The sequence below is a fragment of the Falco naumanni genome, chromosome 1 (assembly GCF_017639655.2).
Source record: "Falco naumanni isolate bFalNau1 chromosome 1, bFalNau1.pat, whole genome shotgun sequence".
NCBI lineage: Eukaryota > Metazoa > Chordata > Aves > Falconiformes > Falconidae > Falco > Falco naumanni.
In genome coordinates this window covers 94,593,007-94,608,857 of record NC_054054.1, presented here as the reverse complement: position 1 = coordinate 94,608,857, position 15,851 = coordinate 94,593,007, and the positions used below count along the sequence as shown (strand labels likewise).

The following is a 15,851-nucleotide window of genomic DNA, read 5'->3' as shown; positions in this document are numbered from 1 at the left end:
TTGTATTCAGGAATTTCCCTGCTCTGCTAGCCTTCCCTCTCCCACTGCAATGTTGAGAGCCTCGAGATTTCATAGTTAAGTGTTGTGTTAAATATTGCCTGTCATCTTACAACTGTAGAAGAAAAGCAAAGTGAATTTGTTTTAGTGGTTTTTCTTTTTTTCCCCTGTGGAAATGTGTATATTCACTTACATCTAGGAAACAAGTAGTTCTTACCACATTTCTATTATTCTGAATTAGAAGGGATAATTACAGTGAATTAAGCAGAAGGAATGGAAGCCAGATATCTATTTTTTCTTGGCTTGTTTTGTCTGTTTCAGTCAGCTTAAGTAATAGAAGAACTGACTGATTCTTTTTGAATTGCTTTTACTGTACAGTACATCTGTAACTTGAATCATCACATAGTTTGGGGGGGTGGGCAGTGGAAATCAAGCCCTAATTTTGGGCTTCAGAATATTATTGGCAGGTGAGAGTTGTGTAGCTGTAACTGTAGAATGCAGCAGAGTTTGAATCTTTGTGTTTTGTTTAAACCTTATTTTCTTAGCATTCACCTTCTAGGTAATTGATCTGGACTGGTAGTCTATTTGAAAGTGATTTGTCAGGAGTAGGTAGCAGGCTGAGTGGGAAGAAGTTCAGTACAATAACAGAACAAGTTGAGCAAGTTTCAGAAGGCTGTCTTGGAAAAACTTCAACGTACATTGCTATACAGAGCGTTCTTAAGGGAAACTCAGCAGCCAGAACTCCCCAGAGGCTCTGACAGCCTCTGTTGTGAGATCGATTCAGGCCAGTTATTTAGTACTTGTTCGAACATTTAAAAAAAAACACACCAACAAACAAACAAAACCAAAACAAACACCCACCCCCCCAAAACCCATTACCCTCTAAAACTTTAAAGTGAGGCTTTAATTTGTATGTGTGTGTTGTGAACGTTTGTCTTGAGAAGGGAGAAAGCCATATCCCCTTTCCTTCCTAGTGTAGCTTTGCTTGCTGGAGCCTTCAGTAGCTTTAGATGAATGCCAGCACGATTGGCTGCAGCTTGTAACATATGCTGCAGAATACAAATAACAGCTTGGGTTCTTTTTATATCAAACCTAATGGGCTAAGATGTTATTTTATTAGAGATCTTGCAAACAACGTTGTTACTCATTTGGCCACATCTCCAAGCTGGAAATAAGGTCAGTGGGAAGCCCACTGGCTGATACTGTCTATTAAAGAATGAAGTGTGATTTCTTCTGCCAAGTAAGATGAAGATTGCGTATGAGTGCTGGTTCACAAGGTTGGTATGTTCTGCTGGAGATTGTAGTGGAAAGGGGAATACTGAAAAGTGGGGCTCTTAGGTCTTGTAACCAATAACTACAGCCAATCTTTAGGTCTTACCCATTTTGTGTGTGTTACCTACAGAATTGAGTTCTCTTCTCCTCTTAGCCAAATCTTTCTAATAAAACCATACACAGTTAGATACACATGTAATTTCTGCAGTGCTTCAGTGATTGTTTTCTATTACTAATTCATATTCTGGCTTTTTGTTGTGTTTTGCTTCACAGAAGAGTAAGAGAAAAGGTCACGAATACACAAACATTAAATATTCTTTATCGGACCAGACAGGTGGGGATCAGAGCCCTCTTCCACCCTGTACCCCAACTCCAACGTGTCCAGAGTAAGTTCGCTTCTGTTGTTAGTGTGTAAGTTTTGAACTGTAGTAACTAATCTTCAGAGACCTTGAATGAGAACGAGTTATCACAGCAACTGCCCTAGACTGTTGCTCTCTGCTTTGCTCTTAAAATAAATGGAGCAAAATAAATTGTCACTGAATTACATTGTGTGTACAAATAGGGTTTTCTCCAACTAGATTTTTTGGACTGTAAATATTTGTTTCATTTCAGAATGAGAGAAGATAGTGCTAGAGTATATGAAAATGTGGGACTGATGCAACAGCAAAAAAGTTTCAGATGAGAAGATGTACAGAGACTTCCATGCAAAGGCAGGTACGTGTGTTCAGGAGTGAGTGTGCATGTCCAGCCTGGAGTTGTGGTGCCTGGAGAAAATGTACACAAAACCAAACTGTGAGAAGAACTATAGGAAGGACTTTCTAATGCCCAAACCGCATGTAATCTATCCCCCTTAGGATGTTTAAATTCCAGAAGCTAATTGAGTTTCATCTATGCCTACCTTTTCGAAACAATGTGGAATATTAGCTTGGTAGTTTGGCCTTTGTTCTTGTGTCCTGACTCACCAGTGATGTAAGTTGGAAGTCTTTATTATTGAGGAGACTGAAATTCTGCATGCTAGCAAAAGATGAGTAGCAACTACAGCCTAAATTTTCCATGTCTTTTAAAAGTGATTGTTGCTCTTGGTTGATGACAAGGATTTGTGTGCAGCTAAAGCGATTCAAAGAACACTTAATCTCATGTTCAGCCTCATAAAAGACGTGATGAGCAAAGCTACTGCTGTGCCTGTGTGGTGTGAGCAGTTGGTGTGCTATTGTTGTTCTACTAGTAAAAATTAAATCCTTGCTTTTGCTTGGAGAGAAGCCTGTAGATTCTCTTTGTTGTATTTTAAATATCTGTTATAATTTTGTTCTTGCAATCAGACAACTGTGTATGTATATAGGCTATTAGCTCATAAATTTATCTGATACTTTGGTTAATAGGCTGTAAATACAGCAAAGGGATACTTTCGAATTTAAGGTGTCTTTAGTCATTAACTTCTTTTGGATTCTAATCTAAAGCCTTCTGTCATCTTTCCCTCTTGTGTTTTAAAAGACCTCAGAAATCCTATTTTCCCTTTTCCATTTGGTAACTGTAAATGTGTTTTATCCATTTTAAATGTCCAGGGACCTTCTCCAAGTTTGTGCACAATCTCAGCTTCTATTGCCAAAGTACCACACAGTTTATAAGCAAGGTTTGAGACTTTTGGTTGAGTCTGAGGGTTTTTTATGTCAAAACAGAGTACTTCTGTATAATGTCAGAATAAAAAATAACTGCTGGGGATTTTTTTTCCTAAATACTTTTTCATTTTCTTCTCCCTTCTTTTCCCAGAAATGAATATGGTTTTTAAAAAGGTCAAGAAAGAGACGGAAGAAGCTTCACATGAACGGTGAACTCTGAGGGCTTGGTACCTTTTTATTTACGGTTTTAATCCTTCAACAGTAGGCAAAACTTAAGACCATCTAAAGATTGTTTATATCTCTTCTCTCCAGTACCTGATTTACAATTGCTCATTTTCCAAATAAACGGAAATCCTTTCTACAATGTAGACAACTACTTTGTAGAGACAGTTTTGAATCCCGCAAACTGTTGGATTGTCATCCATTTGTTTTTTAAATAGTATTTTTGTTTCACAGTATGGCTATTAGTTGGTTTGTTTTTTTCCTTTATTTGAGCCGTTGTGGGATTTTATTTTGTGGTGGGGTGGGCTGGGGTGGTGGGAGAGCAATGATGTGGATAAATCCGTTACACTGATGTAAAATACTGATGGGAACAATACTTGATTGTTTGAAAACAATGGATCACCAGCGTGAATAGAATCAGCTACATGGTAAAATTAGTCCTAATACATTTCAAACTCGGACTGAGTTTCATAGGGGTGAGCAGTTATTGATATGAAGGTGCTTTTTGTGATAACTGGTGGCTTTGATCGCAACTTAGGTGAGTGGCTGGATGGGCTATTTTTGAGGAATTATGCAAGGTAGCCTTTACATCAAACAAGATTTCTTTTACATGATCTCTACCCAAAATAGAAATTTACTGTATCTCTCAAAAGACGCAGTGGCCTAGTGGTTTGTGAGGACACTGTCTTTGTTAATTTGTCTGTCTTCATTAAGTAAGAGATTGAACTTGTAGAATTAAGGTATTCTAAAAAGTTGCATGATGACATCTTGACAGCATATTAAAAACAGTGAAACAAGTGAAACCCACTGTGCAGGCTGTTACTTTAGTATAAGGTTACCCTCTTCCCCTTCTGCTGGGGGAGGTGGAAGCTGTTGAGCCTTCTCTTGTTTTTTTTTAGTAAGGCCTTATGCTAGTGTAAGTGGCTAAATTCAAGTTTTGTGGGGAAAGCAGTGCATGGAAGTTAGCTATCCACTCAAATTGCCTTAGTTGAAAAGGGCAGCACGGGCAGCGAGGCCAGCAGGCTTGTCCTGGTTTGTTTCATCGGGCAGGAGTTTATTACCATTCCACCTGAAGTGCCTTTCAGAGCTGCATTGAATTTGCTGTCCCGATGCGATTAAAAATCATGTTCACCTGAAACCACTTCTGATTGTTGTCAATGAGACAAAGTCCTCTTCTAGAGACTCTAGAAGGAAGAACTGCTGTTAAGCTGCCAGTTAATTGGGTTTCTTCACTTCGTTTGCTCTGGCCAATTATCTGGACCAGAAGTTCCCCTTGAAGCCATGAGCAGCTGCCTGTGTGCATTAATGGCAGGATCGGTCCCTGGCAGTGGGGGCCGGTGGTGTCTTACCTACATCTTTTCCCCGTGTTTAGGGGAGGTGGTTCTGTGACTGAAGTGGTGTTGAGGAATTATTGCCATTTTCATACAGCAGGCGCGGATGGTGAGCACTGCATTACACTGCTGTATGCAGGGGCGCAGGGCCGACGGCGTGGGGTTGTTGGCCTTACCAGTGAAATTATGCTAAAGCCTGGAATGTAATTAATGCAGCTTTGTGAAAGGTTAAGTGGGAGATTACATTACCTTTTCCTGAGAGTGCTTTGCAAAATCAAATATTTGAACATTTTGTTTGAACTGAATGAAGGTGCTTCTTTAAATGTTAAGCAGAATTTTGTTACTTTGCCTATTGTCCTTTCTGTCTTTTGACGCTTTGGGTTTGGTGTTGGTTTTTTTTAACTCCTGTCACCAGCATAACATACTATGTCTTTTAATGTCATAGCCTTATACTCTAGTCATAAATACTTATGCCCTTCCTAGACCTAAAATTTCTAGTCATGACGAGCAAGAAATCTGTTAATTTGGTAGTGAGATACCTACTCTACATTGCCTGCTTTCTCTCCTGTCCCTATTTACAGCTTCATCCTGCCAAACAGGGATGTTGTAAGTGTTGGTATTTGTATAGAGCAATTGACAGCGATTAAATATTAGTCTAAAACTTAGTGCAGAGTTAGATAAATTCTGCACTTCATATGTTATAGCAAGGTGGAACGCATGTTCAGGTTTGGAGCTGTTCTGTACCAAACCGAGAAGTCAGGGGAAAAGTCAAGAGAAACGAGAGAAGGATCCTTAATGAATCTGAACTCAGTTAATGTGATGTGTCTTAAAAGATTGACCTGTATAAGCAGCAATCGGTTACATGGCCAATATAAAATTGCCTCTTATGACCTCTTTTAGCTGTTTAGAACATGCCACTGTAGGATTTTTTTGTTTGGTTTTTTTTCTTGTAACCAGGGAATTCTTACTGCAGAATGTGTATTAATCCTGGGGAGCATACGGTGGAAGAATGTCAATGAGGGGGGAGCAGAATCTGAAAGATTGTGAATAAATTCTCCTCTCTTAACTGAAGTGTTAGGCCCTGCTGAATACCAAAGGGGAGACCTTGTAAGATAAAATCTGTCTGCCTTTCGTGCACTGGCAAGAGAGGGATGATTCTTAAACTTTTTTTAAATTATTTTAAGCAATGGCTGGGGTTTATGACAGATGAAGCAAGAAAGAGAAATGTCCTTTGGATCAGGGGAGATAAGTCAATGTGGGTTTCATGTATTTCTAGTGAGTTTTTAGAGAATAAATTTTAAGCATTGATTTACAAGCTTTTGCTGTATCAATGGAATGGAAAAGGGATGCAGTTGTGAAGTGTTCTGTTGTAGAAGACTTTATACCACAAGGGAAACTTTAACCCGACTCCTAAGGCACAATAATTTATGCCAGCATGAATTTGCTGCAGACTTCATTTACTGAATGTTTTATAGCATACACTTTGATTTCAGCTAACTGTTGTTAGGACTGATTGGTTCTCCTATTAATCCTGACCAAACTTTACCTTTTCCTCTTAAGATATGTGTTTGAAACACAATTAACTAGGATGTGGCTAACGAAGTTATAAAACCTGTTTCATTTTTTTTTGTCGTAGGGATGAGAAAAATCACAGCTGGTACTAGGATGTGTTGTCAGATTTTGATTTTCTACCCGTAACTTCATTATTTCAAATTAATTTTTAATTTCTCCCTTTTAAATAGTGAAACATAATTAATAATTTCAAGCCTGTTTATTTATGACATTATTGTGATTTTTTTTTTTGTTACAGTACTAAAGACTAATGAAAAAGGATCCTCTTATTAGGTGGAGTAGACCTTGCATTTATTTTTTTCCTGCAGTGTATGAAGTATTGTACCAGAGTATTAAATGAAATGTAATATTTTATTGAAAAATTTCTATCCTTTAAAAGGAATACATTTAGGATGTCATCAATTTGATGTGAATCATGTAAATGTTGATAATGCGCTGTTTATTATACATCTAGTGTTTCAAAAGCCTCACTTATTGCCTTTTGCCCACATACATTCTGTAGACCATTTACAATTGTCAAAATGTGACATTAAAATAATAGTTCATGTATAGAAATATTGGTGGTTGTCCATTGTTTTCTGTGCTGGTATTTATGGGTCTTAGTTCAGCTGCTCTGCTGGCTGCATTGTGATTTTTATTGCTGCAAAGCTATATTATCAGAAATACAAGCATATCTGTAAACATCAGAACTTCAAAAAAAAAAAAGGGAAAAAAAATAATAATAATAAAAAAAGAAATAAAAATCGTTTTCTTAAGATGGTTTGTCAGTTACTCTGTTCTCCAGCTGCAGTCAGAAAGGGTGGTGGTGCATGGCCACTAATCTTCCTGCCTAGGTCATAGTGTTTGAGCTGTACGGCTGAGCCCCTCGCAGGATGAGATGCTGTAGAAGAGAGCAGCTGTCCTTCCTGAGAGCCAGTGGAGCAAAACTCTTGGTAAATATGATGCATATGAGCTTTTCTGTTTGTGTTCCTACTCTCCCTGCCAGCTGGCTGCCCCGTGGGAGGCTTTCCGTGCTGTCCAGGTACTGCCTCTCCGGTTAGCCCGCGGTGGCTCTTGTACCGGGAGTCCTGCGCTTGTGCTCCTGCCTCTTGCTTTCTCGTTCCTCTACTCCATCTTCAGATAATTGACCTCCATTGGTTCTTTCCTGATTTTTTTTAACATGGTGTGGAATGTGCTCAAAACTGGGAGCAGGGAGGATTGGCCTCTTCTTTTTTTTTTTTTTTTTTTTTTGGCTACTAGTGTATAATCAGTTTTCACCGGGGGAAAGGAAGGGCAATCCTGTTCTTTCTCTGTCTGCATCGCACTTCACTGCAGCCGGTTCTTCTGTGGTGAGAGAGAATGAAGCTGTTGCTCTCACTCCTGCTGCTCCTTCCTTCCAGATCTTTCATCTCTTGCATCATTTGTCTTTGGGGTTCTGCTGTTCCCTTAGACGCCTTTATGCCAGCACCATGCAGCAACTCAAAAGAGGGACTGGTGCTTTGAAAAGGAGCTGTATTGCACCCCGGGCTCCTTTCTGCTGGCTGCTGCTGCCATACTTCAAAAGCTATCAAAATTTCTGACTCTCTGTAGCACTTGGAGCTAGATACTTCCAAAAATGTGATGGTCCTACCTGTTCTCTAGGCTGGAGCACAAGAGCGTATGCGTGCCCTTAGGTGTTGCGTATAAGTCTAATTTTAGGGCCACCAATACGTCTTTTTCTTAAAGCTGTTGGGAATGTTCCCACTAGGCATGTTGTTGCTGTTACTGATTCCCAGGAACTAGAAAGCCTGAGTGGCTTTGTAATATAACATAAGAAGGGTTGTTAATTCGAGGAAAGGTTCTGCTAAGCATTAGCTAGCTCTCCCCTTGATCCTACTTTCGGGGCCGAGTGGTAAAAATGCAGCTGTGCCATCCTGCAACTTTTTAGGAAATAAATGCTCTGCATTGTAACACAGACAACATGACCAGTGCTGGTTGAACACAGCAAATAATCAGCTGAATTTGTAGTAAAACAAGCTTAATCTCAAGGCGACGGCAAAGCAGAGAGATAATCTACCGAAATGCCAGGAAGGAGGCAAAGCCCTGTGGTTGAGGCCTCTGCAGATTCGCCTACAAGCTGGATTCAAATGAGGACAGTAGCTATGTAGAGCAGCTTGGTTTTAAGGCGATTATCCTGCGGAGTAAGATTTATTTTTTTTATGAATGTCTCTAACAGTTTGCATCCATCTCTGTGTATTAGCAGTGGTTTTATAATCTGTTGCAGGGTTGGGGAGGGCTGGGGACTGGTCCCGTCTGAGAACTTTGACAAAGATTTATAGTGATGTGGTGACACTGGCAGCCCCTCCTGCTTTCTCCCAGGCTGCCGTGTTGCATTTTTGCTTGCCCCGTGTAGGTAAGTATGACCAGAATTTATTCTCCCGGCACTCTCGGTGTTTATACAAACCTGGCTGATCAGATATTGCTCAAGGACAAGCTGTTATCTCCGTTAAACCTTGAAACTTTGGCTGACTTTTCTTCAGTATGAACTCCAATGCGATTAGGGTTTAAGTTAGGTGTATTCTGAAACATCTGATCCCGTGACAAGAAGAACTGAAGGGGTCAGGAAAAATGAAGGTATCCTTCAATCGGCCGATCTGCTGCTTTCAAAGAAAATGTTCTTTCTGGCACATCTTTCCTAGCAGAGCTGGTGCAAATCAGGTTCTCTTGTATCATCAGGTAGCACTTCTTGTTTCGTGTCCCTGTATATTGCACCTGGTTGTGCTTTTTAAGCCTCCATGTGCTAGTCCCTTCGCTTGGGATCATCCTTGAGCCCATCGCACGGTGCTTGTGCTTCGAGCCTCTGAAATCTTCCTTTGCCTTGAGCTGAGGCGCAAATGTGTATGTATATTTATTTATTTATTTTTCCTCTTTTTCTTTTGTAATCATTGGGAAAGATAGCTTCAAAGGATTCTTAATATGCTGATTGCTTCCTGTTTTCGCCACAGAGTATAAGGCAGCATAGCGATTCATAGATCAAAATGTTTGATTTGAAAAAAAAAAAAAAAGCCCACCGACTCTCCTGATGAACGCCTCCAAGTGTTGGAGAGGCTGCTGCGTTTTTAGTGTGTGTCATCTTGACAACTCACTGTTTTTCTTGACTTTGTGCAGGTTCGCTCCTAATAGAGAAAAGATCTGTGGATTCTTATGCTGGTGCTTTTTTTGGTTTCCTGGTTTGTGTCATTGGATGTGAAATGGGAGGGGGAGGAACTCCCTAGTCTCTCTTGTGCTGGAAATCAGGCTGGAGGATGCAGTGATTCCTTCTGGTCTTTTTATTTAATAGTATTAAGTCTGAGCTTAGTTTATGTTTGTTTTTTTCTGGCTGCGATCTTTAATTTTATGGATCTGTATATCCCACGTATATTTACAACTGTGAATGATAGCTAAAGGGATATAAAGCACTGTATAAGAAACAGGAGAGAGGAATCATGTTGAAGTGGTGGTACTCTGGTGCCATCAGACCCGGCAAGGGCTCACTGTGTGCCCTGAGCATCACTCCCAAGGCTTTTGGGGAGGCTGGGAGTGGCATTTGCTAAAGCATCCCTGTGCCAGCAGCTCAGTTACCCCAGTCCCTTTGCATCAGCAAGTTTTGCTCCTACAGGCTCTCGTGTTAATTACCTGCTACCCACAGTCCAGCCACCAAGAAGGACAGAGCCATTCCCTTCCTTCAAAAGGACACTGACCTTTTGACACTAACACAAAACCTTAAACGCACAGGATAAAGTGAGATCAAGCAGTTTGAAAAAGCGACCCCTTCGACATGATTCCTCTGTTTCTTATACAGCGCTTTATATCCCTTTAGCTATCATTCATAGTTGTAAATATATGTGGGATATACAGATCCATAAAATTAAAGATTGCAGCCAGAAAAAACCCAAATAGCAGGTCGAAGGCTGGCCGGTCAAGATTGATGGTGCTCACTGTTTCTGCTAAGACCTCGGCTCTTGCCTGGCTGCAGCAATCCTGGCTTGGTCTGTATGTATTTGGCTACACTGGCCTTCCCGTGGGAATCAGCATCCCTTGGGAGCCTGTGCTTTGGATACAGACCCGGCACACCCGGCACACGGACACGTCCTCCTGCTGCCTTCCCAGTGCTTCGGGCATCCTTTGACAGCCGCTGATCCTACTTGCAGTGCTGTCCTAATTTAGCGTAGCAGAAAGCTGCTTTAATTGGGGTATTCTTTGGGTGGGCTTTTGTACAAACAGCAAACGGTCCTGGACTTCTGAGCCCCGCAAGCTCCGCGCTTTGCAAGTCTTTTCCCCCCCAACAGCATCAAGATCACGTTTTGATGTTCACGCGTCTGGACTGCGGTACTCGGCGTGCCGTGTCGGGCTGCGCTCCGCTCCCCTTCCTTCAGTCTCCTGGTGTCCTCTTGTTAATCACAGATGTTTGCAGTGACTCGCGTTATTGTAATTAACGGCCTTTCTGCACGTTGCAGTCAATTCGCATTCCTCATGGCTCATGAGCTCAGGGAAATGCAGTACAGCCAGAGCATCTACGCTGGATTGCTTCGTGCTGCTGTCCTTGCAGGTGTCCTGCACTAACCTCTGCGTAGCCTTCAGCCTTCTCGTTCCTGTGATTCAGAGACTGCTGTTGTCCCTAATAAAGAGATTTGGCTAGATACTGTACGAAATTTGAAATCGATCTCTAAGGGTTCTCCCACAAGGATCTGTCTGAAAGTTAACCTATTGATTCATAGCAGCTCATAATTGTACAAATCACCGGTGGCTGTACTGAATTTCTGTTAGCTTTTTCCCAGCCCTAGATCTGTGTAGTAATATCAGTGTCCGGACAATATTCTCCTAAAATTAAGCTGAATCAATCAAAAGGTTTGGAGTGGTGACTTCCATTGCAGAGGTGCATTTCTGCATAACATGGAAAAGCAGTAGGCTCTGCCTCAAATTGCTCTTCCCAGGCACAGGTTGCTGGATGGACTCGGGCTGGATCATGGTGCTTTTATCAGAGGCACGAGAAAAATAGGAAGCTGCTCTCCCAAATACTCTGCCTGCCACTGATGAAACCCAAAGGATGGAGCCACTGTGTTGCTGTCACCCTGCAGAGACAAGTGTCCTCAGGGTGGTTAGCTGGGACAGCGCGTGCCTCCATCCTTCCCGAAGGAAGGGTTGGGGTCCCACTGCCCATAGCTATGCCTTGCCCTTCGAACACAAAGCCCTTCAGGATGGATTACCTAGTCTTAATGATAATGCAGCTCGGGGAATGAAATTGAGGATGGAGTCCTTGTGTTGTCTGCCACCTTGGACTTGCCTTGTGTTTGCTGTTCTTCCCCTGGTCAGCATCCCTGTGCCTGAAGCTGTAGGACAGGAGGGTGAGGGGGGGACTGATGTTGGGAGTGATCTCCCTCCCAGGGGCTTGGAGCCTTTTTTCCTAGATCTCATGACGGGTGTAGGAAGAAGGGCTGTGGGGTGGTGGTGAGCTTCCTTCTGCAAGGCTTGCTCTCCTTTCTTTGACCGGCTGCTGAGTGTTTCTCAGCGCCCTGGCATGGGATCAGAAGTGCTGGGGAGAGGCTTTGTTCCAGCCTGTGCTGCAAATGGGCTGACTGCTGGTGCATAAGAGCCTGGAGGCTCTTGCATGTGAGTGCTTGTAGCTGTAGACTGCAGGAGTTGCTTTGTGCTTAACACGTTCAGCTCCTCAGCGCTTTGGGCGATGGGTTGAGTTAATTCATTGACAGGCTCCGGCTCTGCTGAGTTTGACCCTCAGAGATGCAGGGAATAATTGACTGTGCTGACTTGTCAGACTCATTGTGAAAATAAATACTGTGAAGGTTTCAGGCCTCTTGAATATTACCCCAGCGGGCATCATAAGCAGCTAGCATGAGGCACTTATGTACGGTTCACCTGGCTGCATTGCCGACGCTGCACCCCTGGAAGCCCCTTCGCTGGAGCGAGGAGGTAATTTCGTACTCTGGTGCCATCAGACCTGGCGAGGGCTCGCTGCGAGCCCTGAGCATCGCCCCGAGCATCACCCCCAGGCTTTTGGGGAGGCTGGGAGCAATGTTTGCTAAAGCATCCCTGTGCCACCGCAGCAGCGCGGTTACCGCAGTCCCTTTGCATCACCAAATCTTGCTCTTACGGGTTCTCGTGTTAATTATTTGTGCCTTGAACGTGCAAAAAACCTGGTGTGTTTTCCATTAGTGAGCCTTACTGACCCTGCCTGCCTTCCCTTTTGCTGGAGGCTGCGTTTTGCTCGTGTTGTCCTCGGTGTTGAGCAGTGATGCACAGGCATAAAACGTGCCCCGTGTGCCATCAGTCTGGGGCTAATACGCACTGTAGCTGTTTTATCTCTATTAATAGTTATTTCCTCACTGAGGATTTTTATGCTTCCATGCACTTAGGGAAGGTTGCTTTCAAATTCTTTTCCTATCACTCACGATAAATGGTGTGTCAGTTCCAGGATAAATAGGCAGGATGGGAAAGGTGTTGCCATAGTAACAGAGGGATTTCAGTGATTGGTATCCATGGCAATTGTTGCTAAATTCTGAGAGATTTTAAAAATGCTTTATTTAAAACATAATGAGCGTGCTGCTGCCTACGGTGCCGGTGTCGTGAAGAGCGCGTGCGTGTGCGGATGCACACGTGCATGCACAGGCACACGCGCTTTTGGGAGGAAGCTTAATCATGCATAAGAAAGGAAGGGAAGTTTATTTTAAGGCCATTTGGATGCTGTGTCATGTGGCAGTGGGACAGCGTCAACAGTCCTATTTGAACCTGCCTGTGCAGGGTCCTCGGGGGCTTCTGTGCTGCAGCCCGGGGGCTCCTGCGTGGTGGCGGGGGGTGACCCTCGGGGCCAGCCAGCCCCTGGAAGGGGTGGGTGCATGTTTGGGAGGGTACGGAGGAAGCCCAGGTCTGTCTCTCTGGGGTCATGATGGTGGGAGCACCTCTGTGGGTGGCTGTAAGTCTGGGGTACGGTGCTAAAACCTGCTGAAAAAGCTGGCTCGTGCTATGGGGGTGTCCATCCTGGTGTGGAACGGGGCTTTGTAAGCACGGCTCCCATGCCCTGGGTTGTCAGTGTCTTTGCTTTGGCTTCTGGTAGAGAAACGGTCCCCGTGGATGTCACCCTGCGAGGCAGGAGGGATGCTCCTGGCCCCGTCACACACAGCAGCGGCGCAAAGGGCAGCCTGTCACCATCTGGGCTCCGCTCCTGCTCCAGCGGGCCCTGGGCTGGGAACAGACAGCGTGGGCTCCTGGGGATGCGGCTGTGCCGTCCTCCCCGGGCTTGGCGAGGGAAGCGCAGGCTGGGAACAAACAGGCAAAAATATCTCTTTGCTGTAAGACCTGTGACGGCGTAGGAGCGGTGGGGGAGCTGGGTGGGTGTCTGGGGGGGAGCTGGGTGGGTGTCCGTGTGTGCCGGCGGCAGCGGCCAATGAGCCGTTGGCTTGATGCTGCCTCCTACAACCCTGTTGTTGTTGGAAGTGGAGTGGGAGCAGCTGCTGCCCGTTTCATTAACTGTCCCGTCCTGGCAGGGGGCTGGAAAGCTACCGCAATAAGTGCCAATTAAACACCTCTCCAAAATAATCCTGGACCAGCCAGGAATTGTATTTTATTAGCAGGGATGGAAAGCGTCAGAAATCTCTTCCTCAGGGACCCGGCTGGTGGTGGCTTGGTTTTTCTTTTGTATCTCCAGGATGCAAATATTTAACCTGCTCATTTGGAAAAGGTCCATGTAGCTCAGACAAGGGCCAAGTGAAGGTCCACCCGGCTCCGTCTGGCAGCCCATCTCCCCCAGGCCAGGCAGGGCTCCTGGGCACTGGCAGAGCCCTGAGCCCCCAGGAGGTCCCTGGCTCCCCACCCTAGTGCAGAGGGAGGTCCTCAGCACACCTTTGAGGTTTTTTTCTGGGGGGGGGGGGGAAGAGCCATTTTGGGAAGAGCAGCTGGTGAGAGCGTCCAAGTCCAAGTGGTGGGTTTGGTTTAATAGGTGGAATTTCTTTTTCCATCTCTTGGTCCAAATACCCTTTTTTCTGAGCCAGAAAAATTCTGTTCTTTTTCACCCCAGGCTTTTCCTTCTGTGGACAGAGGCAGTACTGCGGTGCAGGGCTGGGTGTTTTGTGGGTCCGCCTTGGGTTATGTGGTGATCGCTCCTGCAAATGCCTCCACCTTTGGTGGCAGAGGTGCAACTGCCTCCTTCCTTTCCGTGCTTTAGGACACTGAAGTATAAAGTATTTGGTAGGTCCTACCAAATAACCATTTCATGTGATTGCACTTCAAGCAGTGATCTTGCAAATGCTTCCATGCAAGGCAAATACTTCCAGTGTGGGAAGCTTTTTTTTTCTTCCAGAGATTTTCCTTTGCTTTTCCATGTGGTTGTGCCAGGGATTAAAAAAAAATGCTGAGGTTTTTGTTGGGTTTTGATGACTACCATTAGCCCTGCATGCATTTTTGCACTGAATGCTGGATTTTGTACATAAAACCTTGGCATCTGGAGGGTTTTTGAGGGTGTCCTGCGTTGCAGCCTGACCTGGCAGCTGCGTGGGCTTGCTGCTGTCATCTCCTGGGTTGGCCTCGGCACGGTGGCTTCCCATCAAGCTGCTGGCTGCTGCCACCGCCTTTCCAGCACGCTCTGCTCCACCGGCTGATGAGACACCAGGGCTAAATGTTGTGTATAAACAAAATACATTCAGCTTCAATAGCCTGTATTAACGCTGCTTCGCCTGCTGCTGTGTCTGGCCGTAGTGCCTGGCTGGTCCCCCGCTGCATCATGTTGGCTGATGTAATTTTGGAGGCAGGCATCGCCAAGGGCGATGTTGCGTACCTGGTTCAGATATTAAATTACTTTGTATTTCTGATGGAAATGTAACCTCAGCTTTATGTCTGGGTGCCCAAAGCAAGCAGCGATGAAGCATGTCAGCTGTTGAAAAGATCTGTAGTGTTTGTAGGATGGATGGCTGAGGTGCTGGTGGGAGAAAGGAGAGATCTCGAGCACCGGAGCGGATGGGGCACCTGGAGCCTTTCCCTGGCAGAGCTGCTTTTTCTTGGGAATACATCAGCTGCGGCATACCCCGAGTGCCAGGGTTTCTTTTTTTGTCATTTAAGGCTGAAAAATGAAGTGTGTGGTAGTGATCATTACAACGTCCGCTGAGTTTGTTAAAGGATCTTTTTATGAGCCGATTTGCACAACTCCCTTTCTAGGCTGCTAGGCATGATAAAATACTGCCGTTCAGCCTGTCACTGGGATAATTGGTTGGCGTTATGAATCATAAAAGTATGTTCCCCCCTGGAATTTTATCCTGACATTTGATTTAATTTTTCTTGACATCACATCTATTATATTGCATCGCCTTGCCCTCGATAGCTGAATTTGCATGCTGGGAGTAAGGACCAACAGGTTACTTAAAGAACAAAGCAGCTGTTAGGGGGATCATTTGCTCTCTGCAGAGGAACCCCTTTCTAAAGGAGCTAAAAGTTCTAAAAGTGGTGAGGAAGCAGGATCCTCCCTCCTCCTTAAACGTGCTGGCAGGAGGAGAGGCGGCTCTGCTTTCTGCTGGGGGTGGGATGAGGCTGTGCCTGAGCCAGGCTGGTAGGGCAGGAAGGGAAGGGTGCTGGGCTGGGGGTTTATCCTGGTTTATCAAACTTTGCTCGGTGTTCCTGTGTTTTCAACACTCCTAAACCAATAAGAAGAGGTAACTTCTCCTACGCTGGCCACCGGAGACGAGGAGCGGACGCGGTGTCCTCCATGCCCCACACTTTCCCCAGGACCATCCTGGCACACGGGGACACCCTTGGCATGGTTGTGGTGTGGATTTGCAGCCCACGGTAACTGGGGAGGCTGGTGCTGGGGGGAGTCTGGGTACAGGGTCAGCTCCTCTCCTGG

General features: G+C 44.7%; 1 protein-coding gene across 3 annotated transcripts in view; it reads left to right on the top strand.

Moving 5' to 3' along the window:
* Positions 1-6,565, top strand: part of PTPN11 (protein tyrosine phosphatase non-receptor type 11) — a 30,743-nt gene extending 24,178 nt beyond the window's left edge. For 2 of the 3 annotated variants that reach the window (XM_040608445.1, XM_040608426.1), the window contains 3 exons: positions 1,543-1,655; positions 1,882-1,983; positions 3,037-6,565. In XM_040608445.1, the coding sequence (XP_040464379.1) occupies positions 1,543-1,655; positions 1,882-1,951 (183 nt within the window). In that variant the 3' untranslated portion in view covers positions 1,952-1,983; positions 3,037-6,565. The remainder of the gene's footprint in view (positions 1-1,542; positions 1,656-1,881; positions 1,984-3,036) is intronic. The other variant, XM_040608436.1, reaches the window with a different exon arrangement.
* Positions 6,566-15,851: the final 9,286 nt, after the last annotated feature.